Source organism: Oryzias melastigma, linkage group LG13, assembly GCF_002922805.2.
Source record: "Oryzias melastigma strain HK-1 linkage group LG13, ASM292280v2, whole genome shotgun sequence".
Classification (NCBI taxonomy): Eukaryota; Metazoa; Chordata; class Actinopteri; order Beloniformes; family Adrianichthyidae; genus Oryzias; species Oryzias melastigma.
The window spans coordinates 3,737,527-3,760,821 of record NC_050524.1 but is presented as its reverse complement, the minus strand read 5'-3'; the positions used below and the strand labels follow the sequence as shown (position 1 = coordinate 3,760,821).

Below are 23,295 nucleotides of genomic sequence, written 5' to 3'. Positions count from 1 at the left end.
ATTAAAAACTAGGTGGTCATTGCTGTTAGCTAAACTATCTAATGCTAATTGATTATCTAAGTCAGAAGATTCTCTTCCAGCTCCACATGGAGCCACAGCCTCCATGTAGAAAAAACAAAGTTTAGACAACACAATTTGGGCTCAAGTGATTTATTTCTGTTTCTAAAAGTTGATTTTTTTTTTTTTTTTACTTGTTGGGTTGATTGTTTGCAGCTGAAGGGAATATTGAGGTTGGTGTTGTGTTATTGTTTGATTGAAAAAATGTCTAAAAAGTCATATTTTAACTGTAAGATTAGCAGTAAAATAAAGTTGAAAGTGACTGTCTGCAGAACTTATACCACATAACGTCACATAACCATCAGAGGGGGGTTTATAACCAAATGTAGCTATTAGCAATCGTGCTAAAGCTAGCTGGGAAAACGGTTTACTGAAATGTTTTAAAGTGGAATTTTATGACTAATAATATGAGTCACAGTATCATAAAGTTTCATAGATGCTTCCTAACTAAATAAATAAGATGATTAAAATAAAATAAAATAGACTAATCTGACATTTTAGTCCACGCTTTAGAGTTTTTAAGCAGGAAAGAAAAAAAAAAGCCCGACATTTTCCTGCTTTGATGCTTGCCTGTTCGATCAGCTGTAAATATTCTGTGGTTTCATCTGAACCCTTTTATTTTTGGCCCTCGCTGGCCTTTGTTCAACCCAAAATCTGCTTTATCTTTCACGGTAACCACATCAAACATTTACTCACACGGCTCTGGCGACCACATCCAGCCACTTCCTGTTTCCTCTAACCTTCTGCCCCCCGTTTCAGGAGCACCTTTTTCCTACTTCCTGTTATTGTTGCTGCATACAGGAAGTCAGTGATATTAGTGGGTAAAGTGGAGTCTTATATTAACATTGAATAGAACAAATCTTTAAAGATATGTATGAATATAGTTCAAATCTGCACATTTGTATTAAAATTGAATAAACTGGAGCCTTATTTTGAAAATCACAACCCTTTTGTCAGTATGTTAAAATGTTGTTGACTTTAGTGAACATTTTGAATCAAATATGATTTTACTGCCCGTCCTGAACCGTGTAGAAGTAAATCTATAAGTAGAAACGTTATATCTGGTGTGAAAGCAGAACTTTTTTCGTTCTCTCTGAACCCGTTTTCCCGTCAGGACTGCGGTTCACTTTCAGCTGCATCAGCAGAACGCCTCTTATCTGCTCCCAACAGCTCCTGCTTTTAATTACTGTGGCTGTAAGTCATGTCCTCACGCCGCCGCCGCCACCAACAGACGCCAACAACCAGATAAACATCAGCGCTCAGCCTTGAACCTATTTTCTCTGCGGATATGAGCAGAGGGGCGGAGCCAGGAGTCACCTGTCCTGTAAACGCTTCCGTCGCCTTAAGCATCATGTTTTGACTCATCATGTGTGAAGCTGATGTCCTCCTGTAGGAGTTTTTACCCTGTTTGATCCTTCATAAGGAGTTTTTATGGACGCAGAGTCCAGCTTTTCATCGCTCCTCCTTTTATAGTAAAGTTGTTGAAGGTTTTTACCACCAACAATCGTTTCCTTTCAGTTTTTTAGTGCGTAGCGTCTTCATCAACAAGACCTGCTCTTCATTTTCCCCCAGAAATAAGATTTTAAGTTTCCCTGGAAACACATTCAAATATGGAAGCAGGTTGTTTCGTTGAAACTGGAGACTTTAGACTCACAGCAGTAACGTACATGTTGATTTACAGATGAATATCTGTTTTTCAGTGTACATAATTAAAAAGTGATTTTATTAATTACATCTATTGGATGTTGTGGAACCTTTTAGGAGCTTTTGTTACCAAACTGTCTTCATGTTTAGTTGAAAAGTTTCTCCGGTTTGAAAGACTTTAGGGAACTTTCTTTAATGGAAATTAAATAGAGACTTTAATAAGGCGTTGAGTAACATCTAAATGTGGTCAAATTTAAGGTTAAGTATTTTTTTTAAGTTTATTTGGAGATGAATGTTTGTAGTTTCTGTTGTTTACAAAACTCAGCACGTCGGACATGACCTCTGACCTTTGGGTCAAAGTCAGACCAGAGAGCAGGAATGTGTTCGTCTTTGCTGAGAAAGTTTTACCCCGTTGACTGTATGTGAGAACTGGACCGAGTAAGTGTGATGTTAGTGACGAAAAAGGATTTACTTCCAGCTCCAACCAAATGATGTTGATTCAGTCGGCGTTTTTTTGATTATTTATCTTTGTGTTATAAACACCGCCATGTTGGAGGCAGACATCGTCAGTAAGTGGTCTGAGTTAGTCTGAGTTTCTATGGCAACCACCCTGACCAACCAGGACTTGGTTAAACTTGGAATATTTGGTTAAATTACAAAAAAAGCTATTAGAATATTTTTGTAATTAAACCAAAGATTCCATGATCATTTTTCCTGCATTTCCCCAATTTTCTGCACAATATGAAAGATATGGAACAACTAATGAACAATAAACAAGATAAAAACTATTTTGTTTAATATATCACTGATTTTGAACAGATTACCAATAGATCTAGAAACTTTGCGTTTTATTTAATCTATATGAGATTTCTAAGATAACTTATCAATTATTACACCAAAAAACATTACTTCTTTAAAATCATGGATTACCTGCACCACTTAAATATATTTTAACATTTCCAACCTTTTCTATGACCAGAAAAGATCTTAAATTTAGTTTTATTTTCATTTAGAGATTATTTTGGTATAATTAAGTCATTTTTTTATTAATTTAAATTCTTGTTTGACAAGATTCAGCAACTTGTCAATATTTTTGAACGAAACATGTCAGTATCATCACAAAACATAATGAATCTCAACTTTGTTGACATAAAAAAGATATCATTACTGTATATTGAAATTAACTTTGTTGTGATTGGTCAGTTTATAACTTGAATAATGTGAACTGCAGAAAAATATAAGGAAAAAAAGGATTATTAAGATGTTGTAATGTTCTGACTACAGAATGAATGAATAATGTGGGATTTTAGCTCCTTGGAGCCGGCGGTACTTCCTGTTTGAAACTCCAGGGTGAGAGGTCACTCAGTCCAGTTCTCATATACAGTCAACGTTTCACCAACAGATTCATCCTTTGCTCCGTTTCATCTCAATAATAGTCTCTCAGCGGCCTTGTCTGTGTTGACTTCACCAAGATGGCGGATGCAGAAACTTTTTCCATCATTTTGAATGACAAACACCATGAATGACGGCGATGCAGCTCAGAACTGACCTAGAAACAACATCAACAATCATTAATTCAATGTGAGTGAAGGATTTTAATATAAATCAGATTCAGAATGATTTCTGCTCCTCTGATATTTTTGAATGAGTAGAAACAGGAAAAACTCAACAGGAAAAACTCTGTGTTCATGCACCTGTGGAACCCAGATCCATGGAAGGATCTAGAACCCTTCAGAAGGTTCTGCAGACAGTGTGGATCTGCACAGGTGTTGACGGCGTGTTCCCACACTGTCACTCTTGCAGCACCGCGCCTCCGTCATGTGATATTTTTACCCGTCAGGGGGGTCTCTGCGCTCCTGGATGAGCCAGACAGAAGATGGAAAATGAGGGACCACATGAGGGAGGGGCTAAGCTCATGGATCATCAGGAGGCAGATTAAACTAAAGTCCTGCTTAAGACTTCAAAGTTCAAATGAAAGCAGCCTCCACAGTTGTTGAGCTGTCATGCAGCCAGAACCGTTCTCCTGCTTCACCGGGTGGAGAACCCGCGTTCACATGCAGCTCGTCAGGAAACTTCAATCGGCTCATCGCTACGGCAACAGCAGCCCTGAACATGAATCTCAAAGACTTCTGCAGGAATCTGCTGCAGGTTTAGACTGTCTGCATGCATGTTGATGGAGAGGTGTTTCCTGAGAGCGTTTTCACTCGACGAGTTCACACAAAGCAAATGTTTTCAAAGCGACTTTTTGTCTGAGTTTGGAGGGTTTAGATTTCAGCCTGAAACCATCGACTGTTTCCGTCCGGAGAAACCTTTCAGGAAATGCAAACCGTCTTCAGGCGTCCTCATGAGGGGATCAGAGCCGCAGACGGCGGCGTGAGCTCAGGAAGCTTCTGATGAGATCTTAGGCTTTAGTTCATATTAAAACAAGGATCTTGTTAATCACGGAGATCAAGCTTTATTAGGATGAGTTTTATTGATTGATTTTGAGCAGAACGAGTTGAAATTATTTCACATCTTTGGTTGTTTTAAGTTTCTGTTCCTGCTTTGATCCTCATCAGCTGAGATCTAGACTAAAGTACAAACTTATACTCATGTTTCTACAGAAAAACTCTTCCTTAAACCTTTTTGTTCTCTGTCAGTCAGAACTTTGCCTGGTTGTCATAGTAACATCTTCAACATTGTGGAGTCTTCAAGGTTTGAAGTCTTTATTGTTTTTGGTTAATTTGCAGAAACATAGAGAAGGAAAAATTAGGAAAAGTATAAAAAGTTTTAAGATTTTTCTGTGTAAATTCCTCGCTGAAGTTTAAAGAAAAAAAAAAGCAAATTTTAACCAAAGTTATATTTTCAGGTTAATTATTGTAATCCTCTGGAATGAGTTTGACATTTGCATCACAAACTGCATCTTTGTGGTTACCATGGCAACACCAGGCAGGAAATTATTTGATCAGCATCAGTGTGAGCTGTTTGTGAGCTTTTAGTGACTTTGATTAAACTCATTAAAAAAAATCAAATACCAAACAAGAAAGGGATGATTATGATAGAAGTGAAGCCCCGCCCCCTCACTTGTCTTAAAGTAAACCTCCTCGCTGCAGATTTTTTCTTCTCTTAGCTTCACTTTTCTGCGGCAGCTCTGCAGACAGACAGCGAAGGCTAATCCTCGGTTTTAAATGTAAAAAAAAAAATCCACCGTCTGACGGAATATTCCTCCACCCGCCGGGATTACTTCCTGTCAGAGGCGTCCAGAATAAAAATAAAAGCATCAGGTTTCTGTCGGGAGGATTTCCAGCTTCTGCGGGAGGTTTAAGTCCAAAGAGGATCAGTCACAGAGGAATCATGCAGTTTCAGCCTGAAACACATCGAGTCAAAAACCCAGAAGTTCTGCCATCGATCCGCTCCAGGAGTGACTAAACAATAACTGTTTATTTTGTCATTAGGTACTTCCTGTTAGGACACACTCAGTCCAGTTCTCATATACAGTCAACAGTCACAATTTCAAGATTTCAGGAACTCTTGGCTTCTTTCTGAATGCAGTGCGATTTCTAAAGCATTCTTTAGGGTTTTTAGGAGAAACTTGAAGAAAGTGAAGAAAGGTGTGAATGACCTGTGAAATAAAGCCCCGTCAGCTGAAGGGAGGCGGGCTGAAGCGGATGGTTCGGTCATAAAATGGACGTCAAAGTGGAAACACATTCTGTGTTCTTATGTGTGTGTGGGAGTCTGACCTCCTTAGGAAGAGGTCGCCGAACCCGAAGAAAGATCTTATGTTGTAAATGTGCTGGAAAATGACTGCAGTAAAACTTTATGAGGCGCCAGCTGAGCAGAACCTCCAGAACGATCCTGAAGGAAACGCTTTACAGAGTCTGAGAACGCGGGAAGACGCAGGAACCTCGTTAGCGCGGCTCCGGCTGCACGGCGAGGTGCTGGATGTGATCATTAGCGTCAGGGAGGACTCAAACGCCGCCGCGCGCCTTTGTTTATCCTCCCACTCCGACAGCATCGCTCGGCGTGTGCGAGGAAGCTTCAGAGGAGAAAACGTCCTCATTTATCAGTCCTGCGGTTCCTCTGAGCAGAATCTGGGTCCTGAAACATCTGACGCAACATCAGACCTCCAAATAACATCGCTTCTGAGGGAGGAGCTTCTTCCCTCTTTAGTACGAAGATTTTTATAAAACGTCTGAGAGAAAAATGAACATTATGTTTGTTTGAGCAGATAAACTAAAAAAAGAGTTTTTTCCTTTTTTGTGAATTGATGGAAGTCTTTTATAAAACAGTTTGTAGAGAACATGTCAACACATCAGCAGAAATGACAACATTTTTCTATGATCTAGATTAAATATTTTGACTGCTTTAAATCTTTATTTTAATCTCCTGTTTTAGTGAATTATTACCTTTTGCGCTTTTTGGTTAAAAAAAACACAGAACAAAAAAAATATTAATAATAAAGTTCTTCAGAACCGACACTGGAACAAAAGGAAGTCCAACACCTTCTTCAGTGTCGTAACAGAAGAATATTATTGGAATCTGAAACAAATCAAGTAAATAATTTAATAACAAATTGTTTGAAATTAAGTTTTATTTATCAACTAATAAAACTAAATCCTGAACATAATCTCTAAAAATGAAAAAGAAACTTAAAATGTTTGTTTTTTCTAAACGTTTAAGCAAATATTGACCTCTGTTCAAATATAGAAACAGGAAACATTAATGAACATCTCCTTAAATTTTATACAAAAGCAATTCAGAACATAAAAAACATATTCAGCTAGGCTCTATGACAAGGCTGTTGCCATGGCAACAACCCCAATGTGCCTTCACAAAAGCACAAAGAAATCTGATCTTTACTAATTCTGAAAATGTACAATTTTAATATTTTTTATAAATAGAAATGTTGCAGATTTTAATGTGAACTAAATGTGAAAATGATTAATTCATTCAAATAGGCTCATCGAACAGTGGAAGTACCATGATTTTTCTTAAATGAAATATGTTTTCAATCCTCCAACAACTGTATTAGTTTGTGTCTTTATTCAAGGCATAAGTTGACCAATCAGATTCCTCAATAAAAGTGGGTGGAGCTTGCTGGCCTTCACGTCCAACGTTCAAACGTTGGACAGATACTAGGCAGGTTGAAGGGGTGTGGCCTTCCAGTGAGCTCCCTCCTGATTAGTGAGAGCCGTTTCCGTAGAAACGTTGACTCAGACCAATTTGGACCAATCACTGCTTATTGACAACATCTGGCTCCAACATGGCGGCATCCGTATAGTGAATAAAATGAAGAACTGAATTGAGTTCATTCGGCTGAGTGACATCACTCTCACTCGGTTCAGTTCTCATGTACTGTTAGCCTCATTTACTCTGAGCATTCCGGTACATTACGGTCCGGTATTTTAAGCATTTCCATGTAAAATAGAGCCATTAAACAGTACCGAACCGTAATCTTGGGGGGCCATTGACAAGTGGAAAGGAACAGTTGGGGCGGAGCCACTGGAGCCATTGGCAGAAAGTGATGACATCATTAGAAAGCGCTCATTTAAACTAACGTTCAATGTTTGTAAGGATTCTGGTTTTGGGGTCTCTTGTTTTCTCTTTTGATCAAAGGTCTACATTGAATGTCTACAAACATCATCAAGGCCCGGTCTGAGGTGGAACTGCAAACATTTCTCACCACCCTTGACGACGGTGTAATACAGGATGAGCTAGCGGCCCGTTATAACAACACACAGCCACCGTGAACACAAACCGCTCAGTGGAAGCGAGGCTTAAAGGAGTGGAGATGCTCGCCAGAATTAACCGGACCGGACTGTACCCCTCCATACCGGACCAGTAATAGGCTTAAATGGTCGTGTTGTGACCTCGGAGGCGGTCTTTAAAGATGGACAGGAAGTGGAATGGCCCGCCCTCGGCAGCGTTGGCAGTCTGTGCTTCTAATTAATCTGCTCTGCAGCAAAGCTGCTGCAGCTCCACACCGACTCACTGATCAATAGACTGAGACCGCAAACTCGCATTCATGGTTTCTGAGAGAAGATCAACCAACAGAAAGGGGGGGGTGGTGCTGGTGCAGAGAAGAGCTCACAAACAAACAAACAGGAGGTGTGTCTGCAGGTTCCTCCGGGTTCCTTTCATCATTTTCCTCCTTCAGACCCGCAGACATTTAGAACCGCAGGAGCGGATGTTTGACTCTCAACCCCCCACTTTGTTTTACAACAGGAGGAAATGTAAAAATGAGTTTTCTCCTGCTCCTTATCCATGTACCCCGCGTTCCTGCAGCAGGGAGAGGGGTGTCCAGATCAGGAGCTGCAGATGAATGCAGATCCTCAAACCCGCTCTCAGAGTTCCTGACGTCTGAGCTGTAGGAACCGTCTCTAGAGATCACTGAATGTCGCAGAAATACCCCCCCACCCCGTTGGTCTGCATTCGGCTGAAGATGCTTCTGGTCAGTGCCGCTCTATATCAGCCGCAGGTTCCTCTAGTCGTCAGAGCGCCTTATGAAGAGCGCTTCTGAGGAGCAGAAGTGACGCGTTTCTGTAACTCATCAGTTTGTGGTCAAACAGGACGGACATGAAGAGCTGAACCGTGTCAATCAAACTTAAAATATTTTAGTTTATCAAGGATTTTATTGATGGCTGTGTGGTGGTGTAGTGGTTAGCACTCTCACCTCACAATGGCTCTAGTTCAAATCCTGCTGGATTCTTTCTGTGTGGAGTTTGCTTCTTTTCCTCGTGCAGTCGTGGGTTTCCCCCAGTGGACTGAAAGCATCCTTCATAGGTTAACTGATGATTTTAAATTGCTCCTCAGGAGTGAACGTGGTTGTGTGACCCTGTTACAGGCCGGCAACCTGTGCTGGGATAGGCTCCAGCAACCTAAGAAAAGGTTTAGAAAATGGATGAGTTTTTACCAAATCTTTGTGTAAAAGTTCATTTTTGAGTGATAGATGCTGTCAAACAATCATGTCTTCTGTTTGAACCAGACTATACTAGCTTGTTTGTTGATTCTGACATCTTTTAAATGGAAATGTTTGTCCAAAACTTCCGGGCGACTTAAATATAAATATTGTTTTTTTTTAGATTTAGATTTATTTCAAACATGTAAATAAAAAAATACAAAGCATAAAACACAGTAAAAAACAATACAATCTCCATTTGTAAAGAAAAAGTCACAAAAAGTCAATAAATACATGTTTGGAAAGAGGATAGATGGAAGCAAATGCTTGTTTAGGCCTATCGCTTTAGGTCTTTATCTAGTTTCCAGTTTATAATTACAAACAACATGACCATAGTTTTCAATTTTTCTTATTTTCACAAATAAAATCATACAAATTATTCACAGTCACCAGTTTACAATTAAAATATTATTTAAATTATAGTAGTTTCTATTATTCAGATGTTCAAAGTATATTAAAAATCACTCCAGATGAGACTAATTTTTTTTGGCCAGGGGCACAGCTGTTATCTGAAAATGTGTTGATGTGCATCAGCCATTAGAGATGAATCATTAGGAAAAAGCTCATAATGCAGTTCTGGCATAAGTAAATGTCATCAAATCTGAGTTGTATTAAAAGAGGAGCACCACAAGGGTCTGTACTTGAGCCAAACTTTTTTCAATTAAAGATCAGATTTTTCATTTTTCCATCCAAAGGAGTGTTTAGTTTGCTGATGACACCATTGTGTTCTGTTTCAGAAAGAAAGATTTTAAGATAACAAGTAGTACAACGTCATGAGCACAAAACATTCAATCAATTTTTTTTCTAAAAACGTTATTGGTTCAAACTTTGATGCCAAAAGGAATTCTTCAGAATTATGTCTTGAGTATCCAGTGGGACTATCCAGTGCCTTGGATTTAAATTTGTAAATATGACATCAACTATTTGCAGAAGTAAAAATATGAACATTTTATGAACATTATTACGAAGATGTTTGCAAACGTGCACAACCCATATATTTTTTTCCCCTAAAATGTCATTTTTTTTATTCAGATCATGTCAAAATAAAACATATATATGAAGTTTGTGTTTATTCTTTTGTACAGTTTTGTTAATCATGTGACAAAAAAGTCAAACCTCAGTTTTTCAGTCTTTGAGTCTTTCATTTTTGTTCATTTTATAATTGACCAAAAAGGTATGTTAATGTGGCATTACTCTTGAATCATGAAAAATAATTCCATACTAAATGAAATAAAGAAGTTTTGATGATAAACAAAGTAATTACAACGTTATGAAGATGATGTAAACGATGAAGCTCTGAACTGATGCAGCGAATGCAGCCGTTACTGCGCTGCTGCAGCTCCACACGTACCGTCTGTGTGTGTGTGTGTGTCATCGCCTCGCTCCCTTTCACTACCCTTTGAATGCTGGAGCGGTGTTTCCATGGAAACGCTGACCCCCGGGAGTCAGTGTTGTATTTTTTTTTCTCCGCACAAGTAGCCCCTTTAGAAATCCTCCCTCCGCTCTCCGCCTCATCCGTCCTTCCCTCCCACTCGCTCTACCTCTTTCTACCTCTCACAGTCCTGTTCTCTGACACTTTCTTTTCTGTTCTCTCCGTTCTTCCCTGACCCGTTTTCATCTCTTTCTCCTCGAGGATGTTCTCGCGCTCCGAACACCAAAAAGCAGATTTTTTTTTGTTCCGTCTCTCCGCTCAAGGACGCCATTCTGAGAGTTTTTGATTTTCTTTTAAGGCGTTTTGTTCTCATAAATGAACCAAAAACACGATTTCTGTCTTTATCCCCATCAAAGTGATGTGTTTTTTTGTCCCCCCTCCCTCCAGGCTAAGCTGATCGTCCCCAACAGCACAGCCGGGCTGATCATCGGCAAAGGCGGAGCCACAGTCAAAGCGGTTATGGAGCAGTCCGGGGCGTGGGTCCAGCTTTCCCAAAAACCGGAAGGCATCAACCTGCAGGAGCGCGTGGTGACCATCAGCGGCGAGCCCGAACAGAACCGCAAAGCCGTGGAGATCATCATCCAGAAGATCCAGGAGGATCCGCAGAGCTCCTCCTGCCTCAACATCTCCTACTCCAACATCACGGGGCCCGTGGCCAACTCCAACCCCACCGGCTCCCCGTACGCCAACTCCACCGAGGTCATGCCGGCAGCCGCCGCCGCTGCTGCCGCCACCGCTTCGTCTCTGCTGGGCCAGGCCGGCCTGGCGGGGGTGGGGGCCTTCCCCACCACCATGTCCAGCCTGTCGGGGAACGACCTCCTGGCTATCACCTCCGCCCTCAACACTCTGGCAAGTTATGGTTACAACACCAACTCTTTGGGGCTCGGGCTCAACCCCGCGGCCGCTTCAGGGGTGTTAGCCGCTGTAGCAGCCAACGCTAACCCGGCAGCAGCCGCCGCCGCTAACTTGTTAGCCTCCTACGCCAGCGACGCCTCCACCAGCGCAGCGCACCCTGCAGCCAGCCTCGGGGGCTTCTCCCTGGGGTCCCTGGCGGCCGCCACGGGGGCCACCAACGGCTACCTGAGCGCCGCGTCACCACTGGTGGCGTCGTCCCTTTTGGCCACAGAGAAGTTAGCGGAAGGAGCCAAGGAAGTGGTGGAGATCGCCGTACCAGAAAACCTGGTGGGGGCCATCCTGGGAAAAGGAGGGAAGACGCTAGTGGAGTACCAGGAGCTGACCGGCGCCAGGATCCAGATCTCCAAGAAAGGCGAGTTCATCCCCGGAACTCGGAACCGAAAGGTGACCATCACCGGCTCCCAGGCCGCCACGCAGGCCGCGCAGTACCTGATCAGCCAGCGGATCACCTACGAGCAGGGGGTACGCGCCACCAACCCACAGAAGGTGGGCTAAACCTGACAGCCAATAAGAAACGAGGAGGAAAAGAGGAAAAAAAAGAAATAAAGAGCGGGGGCTTGGGGGAGGAGTTCAAAAAAAAGAAATGAGAAAAAGGAGGAGAGCAAGAATGTGGGAAGGATTGCGCCGTTTTCTTCTTCAGTATTACAGAGTTTTTGACGCAGAGCAAAAATGGAGACGAGGTGGGAGAGGAGCGCCGAAAACCAAGAAAAAATGTGTAAAATGTAAATACGGTTTTATTACTTAACGTCTCGACTTTTGGGATTTTTTATTGTTTTGTTTGCGTTGGTAACTTAAGCTGTCCGTTTGTTTTGTGTCTTGTGTGGACAGAGCTGAATGCCATGTAGACCGGCCCGACTGCCGGGGAGGCCGCAGGGCGGGGGGAGGGGCGGCGACTCTCACCCACCCCCTCCTCCTGCTGCACCCCCCCAGCAGAGTTTTTTTTTCTTCTAGATTTGCCCCCTCCCCTCACTAGATGCCCCGTCCTGCCCTGCCCCTCCCCTTTTGATAAGGGTTTTATATCGAGCAGGACTGCACTTTCTCTTCTCCACATATGGTCGAAAATTGTGCCAGGGGGGCGATTTTTGGTAAGGGCCACAAGCTCGTAGCACCTACCCCCCCACACACACTAATGCGGCTCTAGTGTTTGAGACAGAGGCGCATGCTGATGACCTCACTAACGGCGAAATCCTATAAAACGGCGGGGCCACGCCCCCTCCGCAATGATTACTACAACGTATTTATGAAAAACCCAAACGAAGCTCAGCGTCTTTATTTCTTATCTGTGAATTCAGGTTGACATGAATGTAAATGACACTATTTTTTATTTTAATGTCGGTGGACTGAGATGAATCGTAATGTCACATAGGGTAATCTATGTCTTATTTAAGTCCAGTGAGAGCGCCGGCCCGGGCGTTCGGAGCGGAACGCCACCAGATGGAACGCTGCAACGCCGTGTGTGGTGCTAGACGAAGGGAGTTCATCATATCCTCCATCCGTTCCGCTCAGGCCGCTGTAACGGCGCTGCAGTTTACTCACAAAAAAAAAATATGAAGTTGATCTGCTGCTGCTCAGCCTGTGGTCTTCCAAAACCCTGACCCCGCCCCCTCTCACATATTAAACAGACCACAGACTAGATCAAGCACTTATACTACTGAGGAGGAAGCACTGAATCGGGACGTGCGGCCTCGCTTGTAAATTTCGGGCAGCATGCATATCAGAAGCGGAGCCGAAAATGCTCCGAGGTGACGGGCAGGTCTGCTCCCGCTGCTGAAGATGCTGTTTATTTTGCTCTTTGATTTGTTTTTTTGTCATGTTTGTGTGTGTGTGTGTTTAACTATCAGAGTACACTGAATTTTTGTCTTAATGCACTGTGAAGCCAGAGAGCAGCCCCCCACCCCGCCCCGCGGGGTCCGGGACGCGCGCTGTAGATGGCAGGGAAACAAAAACAACAAAAAAAAGAGACACATATGAGATATTTGTAGGATGCATATGAAGAACTTCAGCAGGCAGCACGCCAATTCCCACACCTGAAGGAGACCCGGTCGATGGAGACCATCAATCAATTGAGGACGAGATCAAATAGTTTGGTTGGAAAAGTGATGGATTCTGGGGGGGCGGGATGTTTGGGAGGGCGGGGGTGGCCAATGGCAGCTAAGTCCTTTAAAGAAACAGTTTAATCAACGGGTTTAGCTGCTAAAAATGAGGAGGGGGTGTATTTGATCCCCCCCAGATTCTTCTGAGACCAATCCGGCCCAAAATCCCTAAACGTGTCACTCTGTTGGAGCGCCAGTGAGGGTTTATCTCCACATCTTGGTAAGGAGGCTTCTTTACTCCCATCTAACACCATCCACACTCTCCTCACCCTCCCACCCGTCCTCAGTTTTCCAGCGCACTCCCATCCTGACACCCCCCCTCCTCCTCCTACCACATCGCTCCATGGGTGACTATGTCTGGTGTTACGGTCGATGCATGTCTGCTGCTTGGCCCGGCGAACGCCACCCAGCGAGCCGGACCCGGAACAGGCAGAGGAAGTTGTAGCAGGAAACAGTTTGGATTATTCACGACACTGGAGAGAAACACGGTTCCTTTGAAGTCCTCGTTGCACAAACTGGCTGATCACCTTGTATTCATACCTGGAGGGAGTTTAGGTGCTTCTGTTCCACCGTAGACTCGTACCAGGCTGACTTACTGCGTCTGGACAGATAAAAGGGATTCATCTTTGCTAATTGTTGTTTGGCTAATACCTAAAAGTCTGAACAAAAACTGGTTTCCAAAACCTGTGACCTTTAGCTAACTCTAAATATAAACCACACCATAAAGTAATGAAGATGACAAAAATGTTTTTTTTTCTTCTGGAAAAAAGGACAAAGATTGAAAGATATGGAGCATTGAAACTCTAATTAGCATCCCAGCTAGCGCCTTTAACTACCCCGATTGTGAATTGATGCTTCATTAACAAAATGAATTGCTCTGTAAATAAACAAAATGGATGCTAGCAGCTAGCTTGTCACCGCTCATTAGTAAATTCCCTCCAAAACATTAGAAAAAACTAGAGACAGCTGCCTCTGCAGAAAGAGGAGCGTTAACTGAAGATTGTCGTATTGCTCAATCCGATGCTAAACGCAAAAGAAAAACAAAAACAGTCTCTGTCGCTAATGTAGCTAACAAGTCATGCTGTCAGCTAGCGCTTTTTTCAATCCGCTGTGGTCACATTTAATGTATCTTTAGCAAATTCCCTCCTAAACATTAGAAGGAACTAGTAACAGCTGACTCCAGCCTCTGCAGAAAGAGGAATGTTAACTGAAAATTGCAGTATTTCTCAATCTGATGCTAAGTGCAAAAGAAAAACAATCGTATCTTCTGTCGCTAATGTAGCTAACGAGTCAGCCCATCAGCTAGCGCCATTTTCCATCCGCTATGGTCACATATAATGTATCTTATCCGGTTCGATTCAATTATCCGGATTTATGCTTCCTTGACAAACTGAATTGTTTTGTAAATAAACTAAATGGATGCTAGCAGCTAGCCGCTCATTCACAAATGTTCTCACAACCAAATGCATAAACCATTAAAGGAAACTAGTGGCATTTGATAGCAGCCTCTGCAGGAAGAGGAGCTAAAGGAAAAAGAAAACCAAACGCACCTTTTATGGCTAAGGTAGCTAACAAACTGTCCCGTCAGCTAGCGCTAGTTTCCATCCACAGCATGGTAACGTTTAATGTAGCTAATCCAGCAGGTTCAGACATTATGTGTGCTTGTCGCTAGCTCCTCCATGCTAACAGCTACCTTAGAAAGGATTCCAAAAACGATGTAGACATGTTAGCTAGCTGCTAGCTTCTTATAGCTAAGTAATTTAAAAATGTAAACAGAGACATGCTAGCTCTTGTACTGCAGATGCTTCAATTCTATAAGGGTGCCTAAATGACGACAGAAACATCCTGGGCAACAGTTTATTTACTTGTTTTTCATAAAGTTAGCATTCTATCTGTTTATTCATCAGATAAGCTTTGAAAATACGTGCACGCGACTTTCAGCGTATATAGCAATTTGTTGACAGTAAACACTGTTAAACATCATTTTAAGAATCAAAATAGGATTTAAGTACATAAATATCATAAAATACCTTCTTTTTTCTGTCCTTCTCGGGGATCTTCATGGCCTCCGGCAGGAATGTATGCACGGTTCATGTTTACGGTGGAAACAGAGCTTTTAGATTCCTGAAATAGTTGCCAAAACGCTAACTGGTTTATTTGTATCTCATATTAAATCTTGGGCACAGCAGCCAATTTTTTTATCACACGTTAGACAGTTGAGATAAAATGTGACAAGTACTGGAAGCAATACATGTAGTGGCTTATTGTATTGTCCTGTCCCTCCCCTTCTGTCTGACGTAGGAGCTTTTGGATTTGCCTGTAGGTGGTGGATAGGTTAAACATTTCTTTTGAATTTGTGGGAAAATGCTGCTATTGAATAAGAACCGATGTACTAAAAACACAAGTTTAAACATATCCGAACCTGTTCTCTTTAGCGGGGAAGGCTAGTTTCTAGCGGCACTATAAACAATGCTGTGTTATAAGCTGGCGATAAGTTAAGAGTAGTTTAAATCCAAGCTAGCAAGTGAAATGTGTGCCAAAATAAGTGTATTTGTGCTCGTTTAAACCACACTAGGTAAGACAAGACCTACTTTTATATCCAGAAGAAAATGTGAAAAGTGCCAAATGAACCATATTTATAATGACATCTGCAGACGGGGCAAAGTCCGGCTAAGCGTTTTTAGCTTAGCTAACAGACACAGAACCACAGAACGACGGCGTCTTGAGGCCTGTCTCCGAAACGACCGGCTGCCACGTTAGCTAAGTGTTAGCCCGTCCTGTGGGAACCTCATTTCCCAGAATGCAACAGCACTACAACTCTGGGGCTTAGATTTATCAATATAGGTTAGCATATTGATGCTAAAGAAAATGTGACTAGATAGCATTCTTAAAAACAGCCTTTTATAGTTACGATGAAGATGTATTTTGTGGAAATAGATGTTATCTTTTTTGCACGTCTATATTATTGCATGATATCAAAGTGAAGCGTAAACAAAAAAGGAAAAAAACGTCGGCGTCGTTCATTTTTCTGGGACAAACATTTGCATGCCAATAAGGGTAGAGCATTTTGATATTGTTTTTTACGCGTTCTGATGTTTGCTGTTTGTCCATCGGGTTTAGTCTTGCTCCGCCCACTGCAGGTGTGCTACATGTTTGATTTTGTCGTTACTACAGTGTTAGTATGTTGTGGTTAAGTTGACTAACCCTCCTCAGACGGATACGAACAAAACTCCTGAACAAAGCCGAGACTATTTTGCTACGTTTTTGAGCGAGCTTCAGAACCTTTCCGAGCAGTAACAAAACAAACGGAAATGTCCATGAATGTACTCATTCTCACCTCTCTGGTTTGTAACTCATGTTTCTGAGCGTGCTGTAGAGCCTTTTGTATGTAGCCGTGTGTTTTGTACTCTAACATTACTAATCCCTTCGACAGCTCTCGCTATAACTATGTTGTCTGTCCTTTTTGCCCCCCCCACACTATGAGCTCCGGCTTGTCTTGTCATTGAGATGCACCTTATTGACCTCAAAACGGACGTGCAGCGGCCTAAGCCCCGCCCACTGCAGTCCATTTCCGCAAAATTCGCTCCGATCAGTGCGATGTCCCACCGCCGACTCGAGGCAAAAACTTTGGGGCAGTTTTCCTGTGATGTGCAACACGGAAGGAATCGAACCCTGAAGACGAGCGGCGTCCTATGGTGGCCCGAATGGGACTAAATTAAACAAATGTCTGGATCAAAGGAAAAGATGCATTTTTGTTTGTTACGAGAACAAATAAACTGGAGAACATTCGCTAAAAGCTAGCTAGCTATCGAGATAGCAAGTCAGGGAAACGCCGCCTGTTCTGTAAGCAGTGAAACTTTGCACTTTACCTCAAGGTGGCGCTCTCCTCAAAATTTGGTGGTCATAGTGGTGATTATTTGTCTCGAAGTAAGGTTAATCTATACTGAGATAAAGCCAAATTATAGTTTTTTTGGTTTGATGTTTAGATTCAAAGCTTGAATTTGACTTAAATTTTAGTTTTCATCTAAAAGGTTGAACTTTTCTTCAGACTAAGCCTAAAAAAAAACCTGAATCTTGAGAACCGAGCCGCCGCTCGGCCTTCTGGGATTTCACTGATCCATTCTCCCGTCAGTTTTGGTCCTCCGTAGTTTTCCTTTGCATCAATCTGAGGTCAAAGGACGGATCCGGATTTGTGCGGATGGCGTGCACGGCAGGCCGGGCTGAAGTGGGGGGGTCCGTGTGCTAGACTACTGTACTGCAGCTGCGTTTTCTAGCTGTGCATGCTCCTCTCTGTCCCCCCCCTCCGAGTGTGTCTGCTCTCAGGCCGTGCTCGTGGTGCCGCTGTAGCCAGTCATCCTCGACTCCATGTTTTTGTTTTGACTCTGACATGTGGAGGAATTCAGAATTGACCCCTCAAACCTCCTCGACATCCCGTGGGACCCCCTTCCTTTTCTCCACCCTTCCTCCTGCTCCTCCTCCTCCTCCTCTCAGAACTCGGGCCCAATCGAAGCACCAGCAACTGTTAGACTGCATTTGTCATATCACTGTTTTTCTTTGTTTTCTTCTCGCTGTTTGTTTGTTGTTTTCTTCCTGGTTTTGGTTTGTGACGGGAAGCTCTAACCCGGCCAGTTTGAACTAAATGCCATTTCTGTGTGTAGCCTGTTTACCCCTCCCACACACACTCCTCCATGCCCTCCTTTTTGCACTTTCCTCCTCCGCCTCCCACGAGTCTCTTCTCTCGAGTGCCAAAATAGAACAGAGAGGAAAATGACAACAACAACAACAAACAACAGCAGCAGCAGCAGCAGCCATTCCAACGTTTCTTTGAGTTGTTCTTGTGTGTCGGACATCCATCCTGGAAGCACCCATGAAGCCAGCATGCTCCGCCCTCATAACATGATGTCGCTCATGACGCCTCAACTGATGCCCACCACCTCCTCCTCCTCCTCACCACCCCCCTCACTCGGGATTAACCCCCCCTCTGCGGGTTCCACCTGTCCGCCCGCCTCCAAACAGCACCAGCTGGTTCCAGCTGCTTTGTCATTTCTGCAGCCGGTGGGACGCCATTGGTTGTGAGCTGGGGGCACCTCCCACTCTCCTCACCCCCCACCCCCCACCTCCTTCTCTCTGTCCCTCTTCTCTCTGTAACTCCGTCTCTCCATCCGACTCTTCTCGATGGGAACGATTCAGAAACTCCATTTTTCTACTGATGTTTTTATTTTACTTTTTTTCTGTTGTCGTTTAACATCCAAACCACGGCACATGCACCGCCGCCCCCCTTCCCGCCGCCGCCCGCTGCGGGGAGTGTTTACCGTCAGCAGCCATCCTCTGTCTTCTTGAACTTTTTTGAACTTTCACCAACCTTCCTCCTCCTCCCCCCTCCCTCTGTGTTCATCCAACTGTTCGGACGATAACTCTCCATTCCATCCCCAAAAACCTCTGAGACTGTGCAATGCTAGCTGATGCGATTGGATCTTTGCGTTTTTGTTCATCATTTGGGACAGAACTAAAAAAAAAAAAAAAAGCAGACAAAAAAAACTGTTTCTCCACATTTTTTCTTTCATTGTAAATATTTTTGTCAGTTTTTCCGAGCTGTAAAGAGAGGAGTGTTTGAGCAGAAGGGGCCGGCAGCATAAAGACAAACGGGTGGAAGCAGCAGACGCAGGTCATCACCCCCCCTCGCCATCGTCTTAGACCCCGCCCCCCATGTGACCCTGTGCCGTCGTTCTGAGCGTCGATCCACCTGCTGCAGCTTCTCTGTGTAGCGCCTCCATCACCGTCATGTGTTGAGACAGTGGTCGTGTTAGAGACATATCACCGTGGAAACAGCCCGGCTCCTCCCCTCTGAGGCGGATCCAGAGGAGGAGCTGCTGCCTTTTGTGCAATACAGTCCTAGTTTACATGACAGGCCAGCGTCTGTCCCGACAGTGTTACAGACTCCTCCTCCATCCCATCGCATCGCTCCACTCCTGCTTTATGCTGCCTGCCCCATCGCCCTGACAACAACACACGAGCTATTTATTTCTCAGACTATTATTATACTATTAATAAATAACAACGAGGGAAAAGGGAACGACTGGAAAAAAAGGTGAACTAATATTGTTTTGTTTTTATTTTTAGTATTTTAGTGGTTGCTTTTAACAACATTCATTAACTGACTTAAAGATTACTGAATATTTAATGTAATTGTAGCATTGTGTTTGTAAAGAGAAAAAAAAACCTAGTGAGTTGTGTTTCTTGACTTGTGGATTACTAGTGAAGTGGGCAATCTAGTGCTAATATATATATGAGGTCTTTTTTTTTTTTTTAAGGATTCTTATTTTGCAACAGCAACAGCAGTCATTATAAATGTTCATTTTAGCATCACCTGTCTTCCGTTGTCTTATTCTTCACCTTCCACCACACTCTGCATCATCACAGTAACACATCGCAAGTCTGGGGTGGGACTCGGAGTGCGTGTGAGAGCGCGAGCGAAGGCGGAGTGTGTCTATGCAAACGCTTGTGTGGGGGCCGGGGGGGTGGGCGTTCTGTCCAGTGTCCACCAGAAGCTAAAACCTGTCAGGCTTCCATACCTCCCGATGGAACCGCCTGACGTTATAGCTGCAAACCCTCATCATGTGATCTGACTCAGCTCGACTGTCCATAACCCCTCCCCCTTCAGTCACCTGACCAACCGAATCAACCAGTCACTGTCCACCACTACCCCCTCCCCCCGCGCCATCCTTTGCTGCACACCACATCAGCCCCCCCATGTGATGTTCTCCATCGATAACATACTACTGTCACATGCTCACAGGTCTGGGGATAGACGCCGTTTCTGACCCGTTTCAGGTGTTTTCACCTCGTTTATTACCTCAAACAGAGCCCCGCCCCCAAATCAAAACAAGTGTACGTCACAGCTTTCTAAAAAAGTTCCTTCAACCAAAGTTCTTTTTATTTTTGTACATTAAAAGTTTTCAGGTACGAAGTTTTACTGCAGAGCTGCTGGACTTTAGCGCTGCGCCGGCTAGCGGCTACATTAGCCGAAGATGAGCTAAGAAAACCTGCGAAAACACGACTAAAGGCAAAGTCACGCAAGTCCCATCTGGGTTCCACGCAGCTCAGCAGCTGGGCTGTGGAGAAATAAAATAAGATTGAAAGAACTTTATGGAAACTTTGCTTGCATAAACTTTATTTAGCATCTGCGGCTAACACAGAAAACGTTAGACCTCTGCAGGCGTCGGGAGTCTTTTAAACGCACTCCCGTCTGTTATTTAGTCTTTATTGAGGAGCACTTCAGTGTCGGGAAAGCAAACAAAGTTTGGTAAATTTGCACGATCGCCGCCAGACCTCATCCACCGCCATGTTGTTGTATAGCAGCTCTCTGATTGGCTGAAACCTGAGAAGTTAAACTTTTCTCAACTTTAGCCAAGTAAAAGCGATCTTTCCATCAAACAGAAATGACGTCTTGTTTCATATTTGCCGTATATTATGGTAAATTTAAAAACTCCTCTGGGTGAACCACAAACTCTGTTTTATATAAAGTAATGAAGCAGAAATGGTTTCCAAAACAAAATAGTTCAATCGGTTTGGCGAACGCTGACAGAGATTGCGGTCACCTCCTGACCTTTCAGGCGGCCTGGCTTCCCGTATTTTTTGGACGTACACTTGTTTGTTTGGACATTTCCAACCCGTTAGAAGAACTCTTTTCCCCAGAGCTGCATTTCACATTCTACTGTTCATACTACTGTACGTGCTGCATACTATCTTTACCAGGTCTGAAATCACCTTAACCTGTTTCCATGCCAACCGCAGAGGAACCAGTTGCATGGCAACCCGCTTCCACCACAACAAACCAACCTACAAACTAGCCATCTTCCTCACTGACAAGACCACACCCATTCTTAGAAGAGGTAGAGGAAGAGAGAGGATAGGAGGAAGGAAAAGAGGAGTAGTTGTGATTCTCAGGGTGTCTTTTACAGATCTACTGTCTAGTCTGTTCTCCAGTCTCCAGCTGGTGTCCTGTTGCTCCTAACTGAGCCCAAAGAGCAGAAAGTCCTAGATCTCCACCAATTGACCACTAAGCGATTCTTCTCAATCAGTTGATTGTTAGCATTGATTGACCGACTCTCTTTAAGAGAAGCTCCTCGGCCGGCTGAACGAAGCTCGGCATTGTAAGTAATGTTTACAACCCAAATGAGACCAACGACGCTGTTGAAAGAATGTCCAGGACTTTAAAAAAAATGAAAAAAGAGACAAATCTCTGAAGAGTACTTATTTCTAAATGATGGAACTTTTCACTTACTTTCTATGTGACATGAAGTAATGTAATTTTTTTCAATCGTTGCATGTGACTCTTTTTATTTGCAATGAAACTGTTAGAATGGATGGTACATTTGTGACGTCAGTGCAACGTTGAGATGCCGACGCTAGAACCCAGTCGGCGTCTAAAACCAGTGTTTTCATGTCGCAGTGAGGAGTGCTTATGGACCAATGAATGCTCAATGTGTGACCATACAAAGCTGTAAAGGTTTTGTTTCTTTGTACATGGTTATGGGTAAAATAAACCATTGATAAACCCATAGATTCACTGTTCGGAGGTAAGTTGATGCAACACGTCTTCTGCTTAGAAACGAGGGTCTGATCCACTTTCACGCATCACCGTCCTCCGACCGGCATCACTATCGAGAAGGGGCGGGTTCAACTCGCTGACATGCTCATCTACCCACAATCCTCCTGTGCACCAGAGTCATCTGATCAACCAACACCTGCATCCACCATGATTCCACCAACCAGCCAGTCCGCTCCTGTGACCTCTGGCCCAACCGTCTCAACCTCCTCCATGCCATCGGCTAAGCGGCTTTTTGAGCTGTTGTTGCAAGGCCTCCTGGGAAATGGAGTCACTGTTCACAGCATGGTTCGACACTTGTCACTCTCCTCCCACATATCTTTGTTCATTTGCCACTAAAGAAGTTCCTCCAGCGAGAAGGTCGCAGCAGTTTTGTGATTTTTAGGGCAAACCTGAAGGTCAGACGTCACAGAAAACTAGATCAAAACAACAAACTCTGAAGCCAAACAGTCTAAACTCAGCAAATGCATAGATCCTAAATGAAACAACTTCAAAAGAAACCAAAGGGAGGGCAGCTGGGAGTGAAATGAACCTCATTGGTAGGTCTGTCCTCAGGTGGAGAAACTTTAGCTAACTGGTGCATCAATGGGGCCAGCAGGAATTCAGTGGAAAAGAAGCAAATCTAAGTCAGGCACAGAAAGAAACTTTTTACATTTATCTCTGTGTCAATTTTAATATAACGTAAAAAAAAACAATGTTTTAAATTCACTTTCTACCTCAGGATGAAAACGATTGATAGAACAGGTCAGAATTGAACACAAGTGAGATTTTATTTTTAGGTCTTTATTTTATATCTAAAATCTATTCTTAGTCCAAAAATAAATACAAGTTTTCTAAAAGGAATGAGCTGTTTTTGAATTCCAGGTGCTTCACCAGTTTATCATTTTACATCCTTCTCTGTGTTTGTTGATGTTTCTTTTACAGCAGACAGAAGTCGGAAAACAGAAATTAGCATGTTAGCGTTAGCATCCGATCATAAATGTTAGCTTAGCAGAAAAAGCATTACGTTACACGTGTTTTCAGAGACAGCAGTTTTCTCACTGAAGTTTCCACCAACTTTTAACCTCAAAAATCATGACCTGATTGAACCAAACTCCGGTTCCCGTAGTTCCACTTCACTACAGGGTCCAAACCAAGACTTTCATGTGGAAGATGTATCAACATTAGAGCAGAAAACAGTCATGTTTTACATTAAAATCAAACTGAAAACATTGCAGGAACGCAGCAGCAGAACCTTTGAAATGTGTCTAAACAAAAGCTTAATAACCCAGAACATCAAAGAAAAAATATGGATTTTCTTCCTGCGTTTCCTGTGAGTCCCACTCAAATGGATGTTATAAAATCTGTCTTTTGTTAAGATTTTTATTATCAATTTCTTGTTCTTACTAGCGGAACCATCGCTGAAGGTTTCGGCACGACAATGTTTACGTCACTCGTTAGTTTTTTAGAAGACTTTTTTTTGAAAGTGTAGCAGAAGTTTTGTCTCAAAGACTGTTTCCTGTGTTTCTCCAGCTGTAGCCCAACAGGTTGTCATGGAAACGCTCAAACCTATGCAGAGCATTGTGTCACAGAAAATTGTACGATCTCCGGGCGTGAAGTGTCCGATTGA

The 23,295-nt window shown here is 43.2% G+C and overlaps 2 protein-coding genes across 5 annotated transcripts in view; one reads left to right on the top strand and one right to left on the bottom strand.

Moving 5' to 3' along the window:
* nova2 (NOVA alternative splicing regulator 2) overlaps nucleotides 1-21,643 on the top strand; it is an 84,905-nt gene extending 63,262 nt beyond the window's left edge. For 2 of the 4 annotated variants that reach the window (XM_036214688.1, XM_024277651.2), the window contains exon 5: nucleotides 10,458-21,643. In XM_036214688.1, the coding sequence (XP_036070581.1) occupies nucleotides 10,458-11,480 (1,023 nt within the window). In that variant the 3' untranslated portion in view covers nucleotides 11,481-21,643. The remainder of the gene's footprint in view (nucleotides 1-10,457) is intronic. The other 2 variants (XM_024277652.2, XM_024277650.2) reach the window with 1 other exon arrangement.
* The window catches only part of LOC112149735, a gene marked incomplete at its 5' end in the record, with an annotated part of 35,103 nt that continues 29,168 nt past the window's right edge, over nucleotides 17,361-23,295 (bottom strand). Inside the window, 1 exon segment of the mRNA XM_024277642.2 lies at nucleotides 17,361-17,564. Within this exon segment, the coding sequence (XP_024133410.1) occupies nucleotides 17,398-17,564 (167 nt within the window).